Source organism: Adiantum capillus-veneris, chromosome 23, assembly GCF_014529385.1.
Source record: "Adiantum capillus-veneris isolate H3 chromosome 23, ASM1452938v2, whole genome shotgun sequence".
NCBI classification, from domain to species: Eukaryota; Viridiplantae; Streptophyta; class Polypodiopsida; order Polypodiales; family Pteridaceae; genus Adiantum; species Adiantum capillus-veneris.
Window position 1 is genome coordinate 35,882,984 of NC_140953.1, and position 21,414 is coordinate 35,904,397.

At 45.3% G+C, this 21,414-nt stretch overlaps 1 protein-coding gene across 2 annotated transcripts in view; it reads left to right on the plus strand.

Moving 5' to 3' along the window:
* LOC147427634 (myosin-11-like) overlaps positions 1–21,414 on the plus strand; it is a 146,323-nt gene that overhangs the window by 90,103 nt on the left and 34,806 nt on the right. For both annotated transcript variants that reach the window (XM_086497791.1, XM_086497790.1), the window contains 7 exons: positions 2,276–2,402; positions 2,492–2,665; positions 2,746–2,877; positions 2,972–3,081; positions 3,230–3,290; positions 3,444–3,621; positions 3,715–3,920. In XM_086497791.1, the coding sequence (XP_086353917.1) occupies positions 2,276–2,402; positions 2,492–2,665; positions 2,746–2,877; positions 2,972–3,081; positions 3,230–3,290; positions 3,444–3,621; positions 3,715–3,920 (988 nt within the window). The remainder of the gene's footprint in view (positions 1–2,275; positions 2,403–2,491; positions 2,666–2,745; positions 2,878–2,971; positions 3,082–3,229; positions 3,291–3,443; positions 3,622–3,714; positions 3,921–21,414) is intronic.

Sequence of the window (21,414 nt, forward strand, 5' to 3'; positions counted from 1 at the left end):
TATGTACTAACTTAGAGGGGGGTTGAATAATCGTCATAATAATGATGTCTTTAATTTAAAAAACCAAACTCCCATAGTGCCAAGCGTTCTCCAATTGTATTTGCATCAAGAAATTTTTTAAAGACACAGTACACTCCCACTTTTTATGCCAAAAATAACAAAGTTTTGAAGACACACCGGGTAAGACATGCACATGCTTGCACATATCAAACATACACATCCGCACCCACATAATAGATCACAAACCACCGCCCCCCCCCCCCCCCCCCCCCCCCCCCCCCCCCCCTTCTTCCCCTTCCCCTTCTTCCCCCGATCCTGCGCACCAACAAATCTCCCAAACCAACAAAAGAGAAACCAAAAGTTGGTGGAAAACAGAAATGTGGAAATTGAAATGGTGAAGTTTGAGAGGATTGAAATAGGGAAACACCATGTTATCAACTATCAGTATTCTAGGGAACTTAAAAGCTCTTGTAGATCTACAAAAGTCATAAAAACTCAGAATTGAAAATCTCTGTTTTTGATCAATTTTAAGACTCAAGGTCAAGGGACCAAGGGTCAATATTGGATCTTGTGAGTCACCTTGACAAGGCGGTAGAAACACTACAACAATGTAGTCCATCTCTAGGGATTGCCACATCAGCACATTCCAAATCATTAGGAGAATATCGCTGCAATGTGAACTGTACTTGGATGGATTTATCAGTGCTTGGATTGCTTTTCTACATAATTTTTGACGAGCAGCTTGTGTTCGAATTGCATATCTAGGACGGATGCGTTTTTAGCGTTACATTAATGTGCATTAGTCTCACTAGCACAGGGATACACTTCAGCAGATCCTCTTGTGATTTCTTTCTTCATTCTACCTTTCATCCATAAGTTACGTCTGTCCACCTTTGGTCTTTTGGGTCTTTTTGAATTATCAAACATTGTAACTCTTTATTGATTAAAGTTTTATGGATGTATTAGTGCTATGAACAATTGCGTGTTTTGACACAGAATGCTTGCTTCTTGGTCTGTTTGGTTTGGCTCTTCCTCTTCTCTTTCGGTCTGTTGCGTCATGCCACGTCATCGCTTAGCATATACCCCCCCGGCGCGCCTCCTCAAAATATAGTGTGTGTGTGTAGCCTGCTCTATATCTTTAGATTTATGACAGAAATTGAGTACAGAGATCTTTGTATTGATGTACTTGGACTTAGCTGTACGCTTACTCTTAGGCTTTGACGACGTGACTGGGGATGCTGTAGTATCGAGTCAATAGTATGCTTGATGGAACCGATGGTTATGTTGGATTTTAGGTGATCACCATGAGGCTATACCTTTCTGTTAAAGGCGAATCTCGGCTTATCCTGGAGTCCTTTAGGTCGATGTTTTAGTCGTGTAGTGGACATCTGGAGTTCACGTTGTGAAGTTTTTGTCTTTGTTCCGACCAGTTAATGTTGTGTTAATTCTTTCTGTCTCCAGTTGTGCATATGCCCTATCAACTACCTTTAGATCGTTTCAACACTTTCTCTTGAATGCTTCCTCTAGTGCAAGGCTTCATATGACTGACTGGCGAGTCTGCCCTGCATCTCTGGAGTTATGACATGAACTTAGTGCGCAGAGTTTATTATTGATGTATGACATATGCTCATGTGTGCACGTGCTTGAGCCATAGTTATGTGGAACAGGAAATGGAAACGAGATCAGCAAGGCCATCCAAGACGTAAACGGCTTGCTCTTTGCAATGGAATGAATTAGAACCGGCTTCTCATAGTTTTATTTTCTGTAACCTTCAAAACTTCATTAAGCAACAGCACAAAAGAAACAAGAAACAGGTGACTTTGGGAACAGAGTTTTGATCCAACAGGCCCCGAAACTGAGTTTCCGTGTTACTATTATGTTGAGCATATATTGGCACTTAGTTGTACACCACCTATTGGTTACTGATGACTTTAGTAGTATCTGGTCAATACTATGCAAGATGGAGCTGATTGTTATATTGGCTTTATGGGTGTCAACCATGGAGACTACCATATATTTGTCACAGAATGGTGACATGGAATTCCATAATTTAGGTCCATGGTTGATGGTTATGGACAAGACCTGATTATTCTAACTATTCTGCTATTCTTATATTCACATTTCTTAATGGTTACTATTTGGTTCCCTACAAGCCTTTGACAATCTGCCATGGTGTCCATCAAGTTTGTTATGTTTGTAAAGTATGATTCTTTTTATGTTGCTTTCAACATTAGTCGGTCTTTTTCTAATGCATGAAAGTTTGGTGTCTATGCAGCATGTTTCCAAAATCAACCCATGAGACCTTTGCTACAAAGCTCTTTCAGAACTTCAAGAGCAATCGGCGGTTTAGAAAACCAAAGCTTTCAACGACAGACTTCACTATTGCTCATTATGCAGGGGAGGTACACTGTCATTGTCAAGCATGGCCAAAATCATATTATAGTCTCTCTGCTAAATGCTTCAATCCACTCGAACATAATTTGTTTTGCAGGTCACATATCACACTGATCTCTTTTTGGACAAAAACAGAGATTATGTGGTTGTGGAGCATCAAGCTTTATTGATGTCATCCAAGAGTCCCGTTGTTGCCGGGCTTTTCACATCTTTTGCAGAGGAGAGCTCAAAGTCATCTTATAAATTCTCCTCTGTTGCGACACGTTTCAAGGTTAGTTAATGCCTTGTTGAAAGTAACTCATTGCTGGTTGGATTTTTAGTTTATAATTTTTACCGGCATTGTTTTTCTAGCAACAATTGCAATCATTAATGGAGACCTTAAGCACCACAGAGCCACATTATATTCGATGCGTGAAACCAAATAATGATAACAAACCTGGTCGATTTGAGAATCCCAGTGTCCTTCACCAGCTTCGTTGTGGAGTAAGTATATTTTATTGTTGGTATGATAAGGCTGCTCTGTAGAGGTGCAATGAAATATCTCTTTCAATCTATTGCTCATCTCCTGGGTTCGCAGGGTGTTCTTGAAGCTGTGCGCATAAGCTGTGCTGGCTACCCAACTCGAAGGACTTATGATGAATTTCTTGATCGGTTCGGTTTGTTGGTGCCAGATTTACTCGAGGGAAAGTGAGTATGGCTTGTTCATATCTATCCCCCTTCCCTTTCCTTTCGATCTGAATGAGCCATATCTTTATTTGTCCAAACAGACATACAAGAGTATTGATTAGTTTGATCTTCAAAGCCTTTGCTTTTTCTCAAAGTGGTCTTCTTTCAGCTACGACGAAAGAGCTGCAACTCAGGAGCTTTTGAAGAGGATGAAGCTGAGCAATTACCAAGTAAGTATCTACTCAAAGGTCGTATTGGTAGAGTGCTTACCTAAAAGCTATTTATGCATCCATGTACGAGAGTGTACCATGCTGCGTAAATTTCTGAAGAAAGCAAGGCAATACGAATCCAGAAGTAATGTTGGTGGTTTTGTTTTATCGCAGGTTGGGATCACAAAAGTTTTTTTGAGAGCTGGGCAAATGGCAGAGCTAGATGCGCGCAGAGCGGAGGTCTTAAATGCTGCAGCAAAGGCCATACAAAGGAAGCTTCGTACATTTTTGGCTAGGAAGCATTTCCTAGCCATGCGCAGGGCTGCTGTGCAGATTCAAGCATATTGGCGAGGTGAAAACCTGAAATTAGAATTTTCTTTGATTACTTTGAATAATGTGGTCAGGTTTTGACCTACAAGCTATGTTTCTTATGAGATGGGTCCAGGCCATCTTGGTCGTTTGCTATATGAGGAAAGACGAAGAGAGGCAGCTGCTATTATGGTACAAAAGAACGTAAGAATGTGGCGCTTACGTAGATCTTTTGAAAATAAGCGAAGAGCAGCTATCGTCATACAAGCTTGTGTCCGTGCGTTCTTTTTACGGCAAGAGAAACGGCGCAAACTAACAGCAGTTGCGGCAATACGAATCCAGGCATGACCTGTTTTTCTTCTTTTCTGATAGTCATTTAGTCAATGCATTTATTAGTAGTCAGATCTCAGAACAAGATTTTTGTGAAGTGTTGGGGTCATGGTCAATTTCTGTTATTGAACTGCTTGTTGTCAACTGTCTGTGTGTGTTTGGACCGACAGGGTTTCCCTAAGCTGCTTTATTCTCGGTTTAACAAGCCAGCTTGTCTAGTTTTCTGATATGCATGCTTAACAACAATGGAATCCATGTCCCTGCCAGCTGGGCACCTCTGTCACCCTCTCGGTCAATGTAATCAGAAGCCTTGTTTCACTCCAATAGTGGAGTGAACTAAATTAGATATCCCCTCTGGAGTGCGTACATGTCTCACCACTGATCTGTATAGAGCCATGATCCCCCAAATCAAGTCAATGGGCACTCCCATCTCTTGTAGTTTGTGCTCAATCTGGCTCTGGGCACCATGTTAAATGCTTTGCAGAAATCCACAAAGCTACAATAAATCCGTCTCCCATGTGCCCAAGCTCAGCCTGTCCTGCTGCTCGTATGCCTTCACTCTGCCCATCCGCTCAACTGTTGCCCTGGGATAGATGCATACAAACATGCCAATGTGTGTCCAATCATAATAGTACGGTAGTTTCCAGGCTCCGTAGGATCACCTGCCTTGAAGATAGGCACAATAGTAGACAGTCTCAAAGTCTCAGGTAGACCCTCACACATGACACGATTGAAGAGAAGTGCAAGAACCTCTGCCAACATATCTCTAGCATGTATAAAGTGCTTTGCTACTAGACCATCATGATCATATGCCCTCCTAGTCCTCATCCTATCAATGTCTTTACCATCTCAGTGGTAAAGATGGCTCAATGTCACGAGACGGGTACCACGTGCCAACGAAAAAGAACATATTGAACAGACTTTCAGCACTTAAGTAACATCTGAATTGAAAGAGATGCATGACACAGGGAGTGGCGGAGTTCCACCTTGAAAGAGCACTGCCCCCAAACCTTGGCGCTGCTTTCCGTATTTCTTTATATTACTTTATAACAATGCCGGCACTCACTCTCTGCACCTTCACAGAAGAGTGCTAGAGACTGAGCCCTCTACACATATATAAAGGCCCTTGGCCTTGAAAAGCAGTTTACAGGCTTTAAACTCAAAATCATCTGACCCTCAAATCACTAGCGCCAAAAAGTTGCCAGCGCGTTTTGCGAAAATCCGTACATGCGCCACGTCAGCACAACCAACGCAATTGCGAAAATCCGTACTAGTGTGCCACGTCAGCATGTCAACGCAGAACCCGAAAATCCGTCGAGGTCTGCCACTTCATCAGCTCTCCGCGTTTGTGTGTGTGTGTGTGTGTGTGGTCTTGCTTTATTTTTAATGCCTTTATGTCATTTGGGTCCCATCGGACGGGGCCTCATAAGTTGGTGGGAACTCTTCTTTAAAAATAGGCCACTCGGCAAGACTTTGTAAGTCGGTAAACTTCTTCTACTGCTTTTGCTTCTTCACTTAGGGTTTACGCCTCTCGGCCGGGATCTACAGGTTGGCTCCGTTCTTTAGTGGCTTGACACGCTAGCAATTTGTGACACTCAGGAGGATCTAGAAGGGGGTGTGTGTGCAGAGGACCGTATATAAAAATGTTGCATACTGACCGCACAGGGGGAGGGAGTGCTCATGAAAGCAACGTCATGCCTCTCCCTAGTCTCTACTCAAGAACAAATGGTACAAGTTTCGTTCCATTTGAGCTAGGAATGCTCACTTCTTCCGTCGCACAAGGCGCCTGAAGGCTATTCGAGACTGTCTGTGATTGATGATCCCTAGGAGAAGATCTCTCTGAAGCTGTGCACTCTTGTCTCTACACTCCTCGTCATACTAACTTCTCTTAAGGCATGGTCCTAGAACAACGTCTCTGATTAGGTTGAGTCTGTGGGTATGCCTCTGTTGCTGCATCGTGCAATGTCTCAAAGTGTTGATCTCCTCCATTGAGAGTCCCTGCTTGCTGGCTGCTGTAAATAGACGACTATAGATCTCCTCTATATAAACACAGTCAGTCTCTGGTGTAAATGTATAGCGGGTATGTGTCCTCCCTCTTGACACTTTGGCTGTACTGCACTGAAAGGAGACGGAAAGTGTCAAGAGAGCATGATCCAGTGCTACACCCACTGGTCTTGGTCCTACTGTGAAATCGTGAATGCAGGGAATGAAGCTCGGAGAGAGAGAGAGAGAGAGAGAGAGAGAGAGAGAGAGAGAGAGAGAGAGAGAGAGAGAGAGAGAGAGAGAGAGAGAGAGAGAGATGAAATGTAATATTAACGTCTTCAAAAGGCCAAAATGACCTATAAGATCAAAAGAGAGAGAAATGAAATGTTATATTAACGTCTTCAAAAGGCCAAAATGACCTATGAGACCAAAAAGTTACAATTGGTGAATCTGATACCATGTTTGAGTACGGAAATTACCAAGTTACAAAGTTACCAAGTTAGAAAGAACTAACACTAAAACACTAAGGCACTAAGGAGAAAGGGAATAAGGGGGGGAGGGGAGGGGGGGTTTGTGGGTTCATATGAAATCTTTCATCGGTCGCTGTCAGATCTCATCGACTTCCTCTATGGTCAGAACTCTGGTATGGACAGATGCCATCATGGTTCCAGTCGCATGGTCTCAATATGGATAGATTACCTCCGCTTCAATACTCCTTGGATGCACCCTCCTTGTCTCTCACACGGACAGAGATCACCGGGCTCATATGTCAGGATCTGATTCAACTAAACACCAGGAGCACATGAATACAGCCGACACAGGAGTTGGGCACAAAGATGGCCTTCTACTGAGAGCATCTTCTCCAACTCACGGAGGACTGCTTTGTGACTAGGCCACCATACATGGATACACACTTATCTCATGGGATAAGATGCACTATTGGACAGATACGCACATCCTCACATCAGCTCCAGATTGAGACTAGCCGATTCCAAGGGGTGCCCGCAGGAGCTAGGATATGTCACCTATGTAACTTAGGGCCAGAGACAGAACTGCACTACACATGCCACTGCCCGGCATACTATGAGATACGTGGACGCTTCCACTGCTTGTTCAGAGAAGGGTTCGGACCTTTTTCTAGAGTCATGAGATACAAGGATCAGAAGTGTCTCGGATTGTTCCTGCTAGAGCTGTGTAGACTTAGGGAGAGCTTGCTGAGGACATAAGGGGAAAGACAGTCTCAAAGACGAATCACAGAGTTCTTTACACCAGACAGAGGAGAGCAAACGGAGCAGTCATTACAACCTACTCATACTAGAGGTACACTGCTTGACAGAGCCACCAAACTTGGCAGATCCATACGTCCACGACCTGGGGGGGGGGGAGAGAGAAATGAAATGAAATGAAATGTTATATTAACGTCTTCAAAAGGCCAAAGTGACCTATGAGATCAGAAAGTTGCAATGCGGTGTATCTGACACAAAGTCAGATTAACAAAATAAATTAAACTAGGATAACAAAATATAAATACTGCGGAATCCTAAACTAAGCTGATAGGTGTGAAAGGTGAAAGGCGTGAAATGTGTGAACTAAGCAGTACAATGTGTAGACAATATGGGAGGGAAATAGAGATCCATCTTTATAGAGATCCATCTTCATCTGCACTTTGGACGACGAAAAAGTATGGCTCGAATCCTTTGCTGTAGCCTCCTTCGAAACTGTGTAGCTACTTTTCTCCATCGGGGTCGTCTAGATCTACCTAGCTCCAATGCTCGGTCTATGAGAATGCCAGTAGTGCGGGCAGACCTCTCCACTGTTGGCTGCTCCTGTGTCTGTTCTTTTGGGTGTACAATATCTAGTGTAAAGAAACCTGTGATCTGTCTCTGGGGTTGTCTCTCCATCTCTCCTCAGTAAAGTTTCTCTATGCTTGTGTAACTCAAGTAGATATAGCCCAAGACATCTCTGATCCTCATAACTCATGACCCTAGATAGAGGCCCAAAACCTTCTCTGAATAGACAATGAAAACGGCCTAGTATCTCATAGTACCCTGTGCAATGACATATGTAATGTACCTCTGTCTCTGGCTCTAGATGTCATAAACGACATATTCTGCTATCTGCTGGTGTCCCTGTGAATTTGCCAGTCTCAATCTCGAGCTGATGTGAGGACGTGCATATCTGGCCAATGGCACAACCCAAACCATGAGAAAGATGTGTGTCCATTTAGCTAGGTCGAATCACAAACCCATCCCCGTGAGGTGGAGAAGATGCTCTCTATAGAAAGCCATCTTTGTGCCCAACTCCTCTATTGGCTCTATCCATGTCCTCCTCGTGTCCAGCTGAATCAGATCGTGACGAATGAGTCTATTAATCTCTACCCGCGTCAGAGACGTCAAGGGTGCCTGTAGAGAGTATTGAAAAGGAGGCAACCTGTCCATGGTGAAACCATGTGTCTGAGACCATGATGCCATCTGTGCATACCAACATGATGTATCCCCATTAAGAGCTAATTGTCTGGAGGACTCTAGAGCCACCCTGGCATATTTGTCTCTGGTAGTATCCCACAGACTGTGTACAAAGGAGAGAGACTGATTTGGTAAGCGCCTCAATCTCCATAAGGGGGGACAGCTAATTCCGCTCGAATGATATCATGCAGTACAGAATCCTTGGCTTTAATCAATCGAGAGATCATAGGTACCAGGGGCTTCTCCATACGCCTCCAACCATTCTGGCCTAGGTCCCCAAACCTACACGCCATATAACATAGTAGAGGCAACCAAAGTATCAAAGAGCCATAACTTTGTCCTAGGTTCCTGAAACTGAACCTGCGAACACATCCTCTCCATTCCTCCTAGAGCCACACCATCTCTAGTTAGTCTAGTCTCTGCTGCTCTTCTCAAAGAAAATCTCGGTCCAGTAAAGACTACCCGCAGGTAAGTGTATGCATCTGTATACTCCACAATCTCCTGACCATATTTGAAAGTAGGTACTGATCTCCTGACCCATTGCGGTGTGGTGTTAAACACCATAACCTTGGTTTTACCTAGGTTTACACACAATCCACTATCCTCCGCAAAACTGCGTAGTGCATTCAAATGTCGTTGCATACCTTCTGGTGAGTCAGATATCAGCACAATATCATCAGCATATAGCAACAATGGGATCCACGTCCTTGCTAGTTGGGCACCCCTGTCACCCTCTCTGTCAATGTAATCAGACACCTCATCAACATACATACCAAATAGAGTAGGAGACAATGGGCAGCCCTGTTTCACTCCAATAGTAGAGTGAACTAAATCAGATACCCCTTCCGGAGTGCGCACATGTCCCATCACTGATCTGTACAAAGCCATAATTCCCCAAATCACCTCTATGGGCACCCCCATCTCTTGTAGTCTGCGCATCAATCGAGCTCTTGGTACCATGTCAAATGCTTTGCGAAAATCCACAAAGCTAGAGTAGATCCGTCTCCCATGTGCTCTGCCCTCCTCAATGATGGCCCTGAGGGTCAGAATATGATCAAGAGTGGAGAAACCCCTCCTGTTCTGGTCTGACCCTTTGATCGTACACCCTCGCCTTCTGCCCAATTACTTAGGTGTTGCTCCAGAATAGATGCATACAACCGTGCCAATGTGTGTCCAACCATAATAGTGCGGTAGTTCCTAGGTTCTATAGGGTCACCAGCCTTGAAGATGGGCACAATATTAGACAACCTCCAAGTCTCAGGTAATCTCTCACATATGGCACGATTGAACAACACTACGAGAACCTCCATCAGCATATCCGTGGCATGTATAAAGTGCTCCGCTACTAGACCGTCATGATCATATGCCTTCCGGGTCCTCATCCTGTCGACAGCCCTTTGTACCATCTCAGATGTAAAGAAAGTGCTCGTAGCTGGGCAAGGCTTGGTAGGGTCTGGAAGGGGTTCTTGTCCAGGAACCGTATATAATGATGTCGCATATTGGCCCCATACATCAGGTGAAGTAATCATTGGGGGAGGGGAGCGCTCATGGAAGAGTCGCCATGCCTCTCTTGAGTCCCTACTCAAGAACATCTGATATAAGTCTCGCTCCATCTGAGCTAGGTAAGCTCACTTCTTCCGTCGCACAAGGCGTCGGAAAGCAATACGAGACTGTTTGTAAGTGATGACTCCTAAAAAAAGATCCCTCTGAAGCTGGGCTCTTATCTCTCTGTACTCCTCATCATACCAACTATTCTGGGGCATGCTCCCAGAATGTCGTCTCTTGCCCGGCTGTGTGTGGGTATGTAACTAATGCAGCCCCATGTAGTGTCTCAATCAGTAGAGTGGTGCACTCCTCCACTGAGAGGCCTGTACCATTTATGCCAGCTATGCCTTCCAATAGACGGTCCCAGATCTCTTGTGTACAAACGAAATCAGTCTCTGGTGTAAATGTATAGCGGGTGTGTGACCTGCCTCCTGATGTCTGGGTTGTACTATATTGAAATTTAACGGACAGTGTCAAGAGAGCATGATCTACTGCTATGCCCACCTGGCCTGGCTCCCACTGTGTAATCCTAAATGCAAGGGACAAAGCTCGGTTGTGTCATAACATAATCCACTGTACTGGCCCCATGTCTGTGTGGAAAGCATGTGAAACCGGCTGCTCCAGGAAATGCTGTAAGCCATTAAGTATGGCTAATCCATGTGTAGTCGTCATTTCCATGAGTTCTCCCATACTCCGTCTACTCTGTGTCATCTGAGCATCTATCAAGTCCCAACTCACCTACATCGAGCTATTTAAGCATCTCATCTGAAGTGTCGTAGAAGACTGTATGCGAGTTGCCTGTTCGGCCATTGAAGTCCCCTAGGAGAATGATATCACCATCCCTAGAAAATTCCCATATGTCTGTCACAAGGCGGGCACGACGTGCCAATAGAAAAGAGCAGACTGAACATATTTTTAGCACTTCAATAACAACTGAACTGAGAGAGAGAGAGACTACACGCGACACGGAGTGGCGGAATTCCACCCCAGAGAGTATTGGTCCCAAACCTTGGCGCCCCTTTCGGTATTTCTTTATATTCTGCTGATTCGCAAAGTACAATAGTCGGGGAGCACCAGCTTTGCAATCTGTGTGCTAAAAAGTGCCAGAGAGGGCCCCCAAGGCTCATATTCAAAGGCCCAAAGCCTTAAAGCATCATATTAAAAGCTGACCCCCAAAAATCACTTTCCTAAAATTTCGGGATTTTCCTAAAAATCTACCTCGAATTCCGAGACGTCCGTACAGGTGCCACATCATCATATTTTGATGTGCACAGTATTTTGAGCGTGTTTTGCTTTATTTTTAATGCCTTTATGTCACTTGGGGCCCCATCGAACAGGGTCTCCATAAGTTGGTAGGACTTCTTCTTCTGTTACTTGTTCTTCTTAGGGTTTCTAGAATTAGGGTTTGCAGGTTTTAGGGTTAGAGTTTCCAAAATTAGGGTTTGCAGGTTTTAGGGTTATGGTCTCCAACATTAGGGTTTCAGGAGTTAGGGTTTCTGGCAGAAATTAGGGTTTAGGCCCCTCGGCCATATCTGTAAGTTGACTCCATTCTTTAGGCTTTGACACGTCAGCAGTTTGTTACATCTCCCCTTCTTGAAAGAGAGTAATCGTCCGGGATTACAGCATATCTGCAAAACAACTCAAGTTAGTTCAAAAATTTCCGAGGGTCATTCCGAGGGACAATCAGTTTGCTCTTTTGATCAAGGAGTTAGCTTCTCCTTTCGACTGTTTTGATCAAGGAGTTAGCTTCTCCTTTCTCCAGATCGGAACTCTTGATATTCCGGCGTAGTAAAATTAGCCATCACACCCAGACCGTACTGATCTACGGGTGTCTTGATGCACTAAAATTACATACCCAGGCAATCTCATCCAATTAGGAATATTCAGTGGTTGGCACATCACAATGCAACACAAATGCTCACATATGCATGTTACAAGACATAGAAACATAAAGCCGCCGATGAACACTCCTCCCACATAACCTAACAAGGTCCGGGCCGGGAGAAATTCAACGACTCCCTCATCACTGCTCCCGCATAACCTAAAAAGGTCCGGGGCGGGAGATATAGAGGCCTTTTACAACCAAACGCCCCCCAGACCGCAGCCTGCGTCGTTTGGAGGTGCTGAGAGTAACCACTGCTCAAACTTCTTAATACTCCTCCCGTATAACCATCCAGGTCCGGGCCGGGAGTCACAACAACAATTATTTTACAAGCATACAACCAAACGCTTCCCAGGCATCGGCCTGCGTCGTTCGGAGGTTTTCAAACATACGACGAAACGCTCCCCAGGCATTGGCCTGCGTCGTTCCGAGGTTCAAACAATACCAAAACAGTATTTCTCACTTCTCCACCCGGGAGTAAAATCACCAATCATTGAAACCAGTATCAAACCAAAGTCAAACAATTCAAATCGGCACCAGAACAGGTTCACAACAGATATCATCCATTTCAAACAAATTCGAAACAGGATCAAACAAAACTCAAACTTAAAAAGCAATTTCGACATTAATCGAGCTCGAAAAGTCGACTGACTTTCCATCTTGAAACCTGTACCAAAAATTAGGGTTAGGTTCCTTCCATGAGGTCGTAGCCGAGCATGGCATGGTCCATCAGCTCTTGGACAGACAATGTTTCTTTGGCGGCGATGGTAGTTCCAAGAGATAGCAATCACACTAAACCTCCAAGGTCATCTGCTCGTGAAGAGACATCTACTGGGAGAGATGTCGAGAAACTTCAAGTTATAATCTGCTAGGGTTTCCATGGCAAGCATTTCAGGATACCCCACTCTGCCAGAAGTTGCACTTCGAAGGAAGATGTCAGAAACGATATAACTTCGGGCAAAAATTTTCTTGAAAGCTTGCCAAGTACTTGGAGTATGCTGCTTGGTAGCTGTAGACATCAACATCTGCATGGCACTGCTTTTGAGAAAATAAGTGACTTGAAACAAATCTGGATCCTTCTCTTGCAAGGGATCTTAATTGGCTTATGCCCTGTAAGACATGAGCGGTGAAGACGGGAGCGCGTCCAATGCGCGATGAAGTAAAGGCGAAAGTGGTTGATACCTCAAATATAATTCAATTCTAATAGCTCTGTCTCCTCTTTTGTAGGACCGGTATGCTTTCAGAAAAGCACACGCCTGATGCTCTGATACCACTGTCACAAGGCGGGCACCACGTGCCAATAGAAAAGAGTAGACTGAACATATTTTTAGCACTTCAATAACAACTGAATTGAGAGGGAGAGAGACTACATGCGACACGGAGTGGTGAAATTCCACCCCAGAGAGTATTGGCCCCAAACCTTGGCGCCCCTTTCGGTATTTCTTTATATTCTGCTAATTCGCAAAGTACAAGAGCCGGGGAGCACCTGCTCTGCAATCTGCGTGCTAAAAAGTGCCAGAGAGGGCCCCCAAGGCTCATATTTAAAGGCCAAAAGCCTAAAAGCATCAAATATGAAAAGCTGACCCCCAAAAATCACTTTCCTAAAATTTCGGGATTTCCCTAAAAATCCGCTGCCAATTTCGGGACGTCCATACAGGTGCCACATCATCATATTTTGATGTGCAAAGTATTTTGAGCGTGTTTTGCTTTATTTTTAATGCCTTGTCACTTGGGGCCCCATCGGATGGGGTCCCCATAAGTTGGTAGGACTTCTTCTTCTGTTACTTGTTCTTCTTAGGGTTTCTAGAATTAGGGTTTGCAGGTTTTAGGGTTAGGGTTTGCAGAATTAGGGTTTGCAGGTTTTAGGGTTATGGTCTCCAACATTAGGGTTTCAATAGTTAGGGTTTCTGGTAGAAATTAGGGTTTAGGCCCCTCGGCCACATCTGTAAGTTGACTCCATTCTTTAGGCTTTGACACGTCAGCAGTTTGTTACAATGTCATCATTTAGTATAGAGAAAGACGACTGCCCTTTGGATGGAGCGTACACTGATGTACTGGGAGGAAAGTAACATATGGCAATATATAAGAATCGACCTGTGTCAGCTCTCAGTCTCACCCACATATATCTAGCATGATCATCTCTTCGTACAATATGCAATAATGGTTGTAGTTCCTCTCTGAATAGCACTGCTACTCCTCGTGAACCTCTACTCCCATGCTCAGATCTTGCATTTGTCCTGTGAGCTGTCTCCCATCTGTATCCCACCACATGTGGCATCACCTGTGTCCAGGGGCCTGATGAGTCTCTCAGAAGAATACAATATCCTTGTCTTTGAAACTGCCCTCAAATGCACCCACGTCCAACCTCATAGACCCATTACAATTCCAGCTAGCCATCTTCAGTGTGGTCCCATAGGTCTTGCACCGTCATGCAGTTGGCCTCTCTAAAATCACCACCCGTCCATCTCTGTAGAAGGCTATCTTTCCCTTTTCCCTTGCCGTTGTAATCTCTGGCATTACCTCTCTCATATGTGCGAGTTGTGAGAGAGTCAGGTCATCACGGTGGAAAATACCTGTCTTTTTGAGAGTAGGCCTCTTCCTCAAGAATTCCTCCTCCTCTTCCAACGAGGGGAAGCGTAGTATGAGAGCTCGCCCCCTTTGAAGACTCTCCCGTGCCATCACTTTTCTTGCCTACCCTCCATGTCTTTGTGTGCAAAGGCTTCTCCATCCCCATCATGGATGTAAGGCTTGTGACCTTTTTCTCCACATTGTTTATGTCCTTGAGACCGGTCACTCTCACATGCAGAGCTCGCATCCGCCTTCTTTGTTCCTCTTCGAGGGTCATGATGATAAGCGTCGGTGTACAAGGAGTTTCTTGACCTTTCCCTTTCTTGGCGACCTCAATCCATTTTTCGGCCTCGTCTGCCTTTTTCTGTGTCCTTGTTATCATCTCCGCCCATGAAGATGTCTTTGCCACACTCAGTTTCTCTTCCTCTGTGATCATCCTTACCTGTTCCTTGATTTCCTTGATTTCATCTATTACCGAGGACTCAAATTCGCCTTCCTCTAGTCCACTGCTTACTCTATCAGCAAGCTCCTGTTTAAGGGTTGAGACTTCTTTTGTGAGTGTCTGTATCCGGGCGTTTGGGTTCTCCTGTTTGAGGGCTGAGACTTCTTCTTTGAGTGTCTGTATTTCTGCGTTAAGGTTCTCTTTCTCCTTCTTCCATTGTGTGCCTTCATTGAAGACCATCTGAAGGAGGTTCGCCTTCTCCTTCCACCATCCTTCCATCTCTGTTTTCCACTCCTTCATTTCCCACTCCATCTGCGCCATCCGCTTGTTCGTGAGCATGAATGTTGCCTTTGCTCGCGACATGCAAACAGGTCAGACATTGACGGCTTCCGTGTCCCGCGCAGGGCAGATTGCTTCCATGTTTTGTCGTTCAAGAGATGTATCGGACTTACTTACCATTTCGCACAATGTATGATGTCTGTTGACCTACGCGTATGATGACCCTCCTACGTGTATGGATTGGCTGAGTCCAAGCGGAGAAATAAACCACACCCCGAATGCGGGTATCTGCACTCCCAGAGCCCTTTGCAGGCGCTCAATCTGTTTTGCCGAATATCCTCCTTTTGGATATTCGGCAAGTGAGCGTACGTAGCCCCCAACAGTATCAGCTCGCGACTCAGACAGGCCCCTGCCGGGCTCGCGTTGAATCTACACGTGACCCCCTGTGTGGGAGAAGCTTGCGCCCTGTAATACGCTCTGTTGAGCAGCAATACCTTGTTGCCCGCAACTCCTGCTGTGGGATTAGCCAATGGCTTGCTGACACGGGAGACCCATCTGACGAGAGAGAGAGAGAGAGAGAGAGAGAGAGAGAGAGAGAGAGAGAGAGAGAGAGAGAGAGAGAGAGAGAGAGAGAGAGATCATCACCGGGAAAAGTACCTGTCTTCTTGAGGGTTGGCCTCTTCTTCAAGAATTCCTCCTCCTCCAAGGAGGGGAAATGTAGTATGAGTGCTCTTTGCTTTGAGGACTCTCCCGAGTCTTCACTCCTCTTGCCCACCCTCCATGCCTTTTTGGTATAAAGGCTTCTCCATTCCCATCATGGACATGAGGCTTGTGACCTCCTTTTCAACATTATTGACATCCTTGAGGCCAATGACCCTCACATGTAAGACACGTAGCCGCCTTCCTTGCTCTTCGTCGAGGGTCATGTTAATGATGGGAGGTGTAGAAGAAGCCTCTTTACCTTTCTCTTTCTTGGCGATCTCGATCCATTTCTGGGCCGCGTCCACTTTCTTTTGTGTCTTGGTGATGACCTCGACCCAAGATGACTTCTTTTCCTCCTCCTGCTTGATGACCCACACTTGTTTTTTGATTGTGTTGAGCTCTTTCATCATGGAAGGCTGAAATTCCCCTTCTTCAAGTCGCCGACTTTTGACTTCAAGAAGCTCACCTTGTAGATTTCGGATGATGGAATCTTGGATGACCACTTTCTCCTCGAGCGAAGTGATCCACCTACGCATTCCATCTCTTTCTTCGGTTTATCTTTGAAGAACAATGCTCCTCCCCTTCCTCCACTGTTCCACTTCGTTTTTCCATTCTCTCATTTCCTTCTCGATTGCCGACATCCTCATCCCTGTCCGCATGAAAGAGGCTTTGTAGGCGGCCGACGAGGGATGCGTCTTCTTACATGTGGGGGAAGCCGTTGGCACTTCTCCGACGCTTCCCATTAGAGAGAGAGAAGAAGAAGAAGAGAATTTTATCGTCGTAGGAAACTATCCCAAGAGACCTTAGAGATCTATTCGACGGGGAGAGTTGAACTCAAGACCTGTTATTCACAAGGGAAATGGCATAACCACTCTACCACGCTTGGGTGATAGAAAGGCTATACCATTTTCCTCTTCTTATTAGCGCACACACACACACACACACACACACACACACACACACACACACCCGAGAAGAAGAGAATTTTAACGTCGTCAAAAACTATCCCAAAAGACCTTAAAGATCTATCTGACGAGAAGAGTTGAACTCAAGACCTGTTATTCACGAGGGAAATGGCATAACCAATCTACCACACTTGGGGGAGAGAGAGAGAGAGAGAGAGAGAGAGAGAGAGAGAGAGAGAGAGAGAGAGAGAGAGAGAGAGAGAGAGATAGATATGAAATGTAATGTTATATTAACCGTATGGGTACAAAAATAAAATGAAGTAAGTGAAAAACTAAAATTTCAACTGCTAGATGTGAACTAAGCAACTGACTGGAACTGTGTAGGATACAAGTAGGGGGTCAAAGTAGTGACTGGGGGCTAATACAACACAATGTGGGTGTGCATGTGGGAATATAATGGGTGAGAGCTGATACAAAGGCTGATACACATGCCACTGCCCAGATTACTACGTGATACGAGGCCGCTTTCACTGCGTGTTCAGAGAGGGCTTTGAACCACTCTCTAGAGTCATGGGGTATGAGGACCCTAAAAGACAGCAAGAAACACCGACAAAACCCTAAAAAACAGCAAAAAACAGTTTCAAAATTTTAAAAACAGCAAAAAAACAGTGACAAAACCCTAAAAAAGGTCAAAAAGCAATTTCGAAACCCTAAAAACAGCGTAGAGAGAGAGAGAGAGAGAGAGAGAGAGAGAGAGAGAGAGAGAGAGAGAGATGATGAAATGAAATGTTATATTAACGTCTTCGAAAGGCCAAAATGACCTATGAGATCAAAAAGTTACAATTGGTGAATCTGGTATCATGTATGAGTACGTAAATCATGAAGAACTAAAGCTAAAAAAAAAACACTAAGGAAAAAAGAAACGAATCTGAAGCTGATTCGGAATTGAGACGAGATATTGGGGGGGGGGGGGGGGGGGGGGTGGTGTGGTGTGGTGTGGTAGGTTCAAATGAAATCTCTCATCTGTCCGTGTCAAATCTCATGAACCTCCTTCATGGTCAGTACTCTGCTTGGCCGTCTTGCATGTCAAGCTAAAGTGATCTGTATGTTTTGCTGCAACCTTCATCAATGGTGGGAGATCCCCCTGAGGTCGCGGGCGTCTGGATCTGCCTAGCTCAGTTGCTCGATCAAGCAACATACCTCTAGTGTGGGTGGGTGTCACAAGGCGGGCACCATGTGCGAATAGAAAAGAACAGACTAAACAGACTTTTAGCGCTTCAATAACAACTGAATTGAGAGAGAGAGACGATACGCGACACAGAGTGACGGAATTCCACCCCAGAGTGTATTGGCCCCAAACCTTGGCGCCCCTTTCGGTATTTCTTTATATTGCATCAACAGAGTACAATGCCGGTACTCGCGCTCTGCACCTTCTCACTGAAGCGTGCCAGAGAATGAGCCCTTAGCACATATTTAAAGGCCCTTGGCCTATGAAAAGGAGTTTACATGAAAAGCCTTCAAACTCAAAAGCTTGTGGTCCAAAGCAATGCCAAAAAGCTGCCAGCGTAAATCACGGTAGTCCATATAGCAATCGGTGCAAAACGGGGAAATCCGTACAGCCTACCACGTCATCATGTCAGCGCAATTTTCGGAAATTTGTCACATCATCAGTTTGCGCAAGTCTTTTGTGTGTGTGTGTGAGAGTCAAGCTTTATTTGAATCCTTTATGTCACCTGGGGCCCCATCAGGCGAGGTCCCCATAAGTTGGTAGGACTTCTTCTTCTGTTACTTGTTCTTCTTAGGGTTTAGGCCCCTTGGTCGACATCTGCAAGTTGGCTCCATTCTTCAGGGCTTTGACACGTCAGCAGTTTGTGACAGTGGGCTCTGAGATCTTCTGCGATAACTGCTCCTCTAGCTCTCCCTTGGCTGGTGTGAAGAAATGTGATTCTTCTTTGAGACTGTCTTTCCTTTGATGTCCTCAACAAGCTCTCCCTAAGTCTGCGCAGCTCTAGTAGGAACAATCCGAGACAGCTCTGATCCTTGTATCTCATGAATGTAGAAAATGGTCCGAAAACCTTCTCTGAACAGGCAGTGGAAGCGGACGCGTATCTCATAGTACGCCGGGCAATGACGTGTAGTGCAGCTCTGTCTCTGGCTCTAAGTTACATAGGTGACATATCCTGGCCCCTGTTGGCACCCCTTGGAATCGGCCAGTCTTAATCTGGAGCTAATGTGAGGATGTGCGTATTTGCCCAATAGCGCATCGTATCCCATGAGATAAGTTAGTATCCATGTATGCAGGCCTAGTCACAAACCGTCCTCCGTGAGCTGGAGAAGACGCTCTTTGTAGATGGCCATCTTCGTGCCCAACTCCTGTGTCGGCTGTATCCATGTGCTCCTGGTATCTAGCTGAATCAGACCTTGGCGTATGAGTTTGGTGATCTGTGTCTGTGTGAGAAACAAGGAGGGGTGCATCGAGGGAGTATTGAAACGGAGGCATGTTGAAACCATGTGACTGAAACCACGCTGTCATCTATCCATACCAACATGCTGTATCTCCTTGTAGCGCTAGTTCTCGAGATGACTCCAGGGCAAGCCGAGCGTATTTGTCTCTGGGGAGATCCCATAAACCGTGTATAAAGGATACTCTTTATACACTGATCTAGTCAATGCCTCCACCACGAGAAGGGAAGGGTGTTGGGGGACGGGCGCGGCTCGGATAATCTCATGCGATACTGATGCCTTAGCCCGAATCATTCGAGCGATCATAGAGACCATAGGCCTCTCCATACGTCTCCATCCATTTGTGTTGCCATATCTCCCATGGTGGTCTAGTGAGGTTCCCCATACCTAGACTCCATAGAGCATAGTTGAAGTCACTAGAGTGTCAAAAAACCAAAGCTTTGTCCGCTGTTCCTGAAACTGAACCTGCGAACACATCCTCTCTAGTCCTCCCAAGCTGCATATGCTTTCGTCAGTCTAGTCTCTGTTGCTCTCCTCAGCGAAAACACCGGTCCACCGAAGACTACCCCAAGACAAGTATATGCATGTGTGTACTCCACAATCTCCTGGCCATACGTAAATGTGGGTGTTGACCTCCTGACCCACTGTGGTATGGTGTTGAACACCATAACCTTGGTTTTCCCCAGGTTGACAGACAATCCATTGTCACGAGCAAATGTATGCAAAGCATCCAAATGACGTTGCATCCCCTCTGGAGAGTCAGAAATCAACACAATATCATCAGCATATAGTAACAACGGAATCCATGTCCCTGCTAGCTGAGCCCCACTGTCTCCCTGACGCTCTACATAGTCCGAAAACTCACCTACATACATCCCAAAAGGAGTCGGAGATAGGGGGCATCCTTGCTTTACTCCAATAGTGGAGTGGACCATGTCAGACATTCCCTCATAAGTGCGTACCCGCCCCATCACTGTCCTGTATAAAGCCATAACAGATCAGCTCTGTAGGCACACCCATGTCGTGTAATCTGCGTATAAGTCTTGCTCTCGGCAAAGCTTTGTGGAAATCCACAAAGCTACAATAGATCCTCTTGCCATGGTGTCTACCCTCCTCAATAATAGCTCTGAGTGTCAGAATCTGATCAAGAGTGGAAAAACCTCTCTTGAATCTTGCTTGCCGTGGTGCTCGTATGCCCTCCCGCTCTGTCCATCTACTCAGCTCCTGCTCAAGAACGGATGCATACAGCCTAGCTAATGTGTGACCAACCATGATGGTGCGATAATTCCAGGGAATCATGGGATCTCTTGACATGAAAATAGGCACAATCGTAGACATACTCCAAGTCTCAGGGAAGCCTTCATACATGGCTCGATTAAACATCATAGCAAGGAGCTCTACAAGCCATAGTTACCGGGAACGCGGAACGGGAACGGCGACGGGATCCCCGCGGAACAGGGGAACGACTAGGGGTCCGGAACGGGAACGACGCGGAACGGGAGGTATAAAAAACACCCAAATAGTGCATTTTTTAGCTCCTTGTGTTTAATATAAACACAAGATATTAAACACAAGGAGTATAGAGTGTTTTGACACTAATACTCACCAAAAACTCGTTTTGAAGACCATTCAACCTTGCTATGACTAGATGATGATGATGATGATGATGAGAGAGAGAGAAATAGAAAATAGAAATGTTATATTAACGTCTTCAAAAGGCCAAAATGACCTATGAGACCAATCAGTTACAAAATAGTGAATCTAATACAAAATAGTGAGAGAGAGAGAGAGAGAGAGAGAGAGAGAGAGAGAGAGAGAGAGAGAGAGAGAGAGAGAGAGAGAGAGAGAGAGAGAGAGAGAGAGAGAGAGTGAAATGAAATGAAATGTTATATTAACGTCTTCAAAAAGGCCAGAATGACCTATGAGACCAAATTGATACAAAAATGGTGAATCTGTTACAAAGTCTGGGTACCTTAGTACTAAAGTACTAAGTGTGAAAATAAATGTGAAAAAATAAATACAAAGTATTAAATTAACTTCTTAGGAGCATTCTGGGTGTCTGGCTAGAATGCTTCTAATTCTTTGTTGTAGTCTCCTCCGGTGAAGTGTGCTTCTCCATCTCGATCGTGGTCGTCTCGATTTCCTAAGCTCGGTCGCCTTGTCAATGAGGGTGCCTTTGGTATGGATGTGGGTACTCTGTGCTGGCTGCTGGTCTCTTGCTTCTCCTTCCACTCCTCCTCCTCTCGATCCGAAGAAATCTGTGATCTGCCTC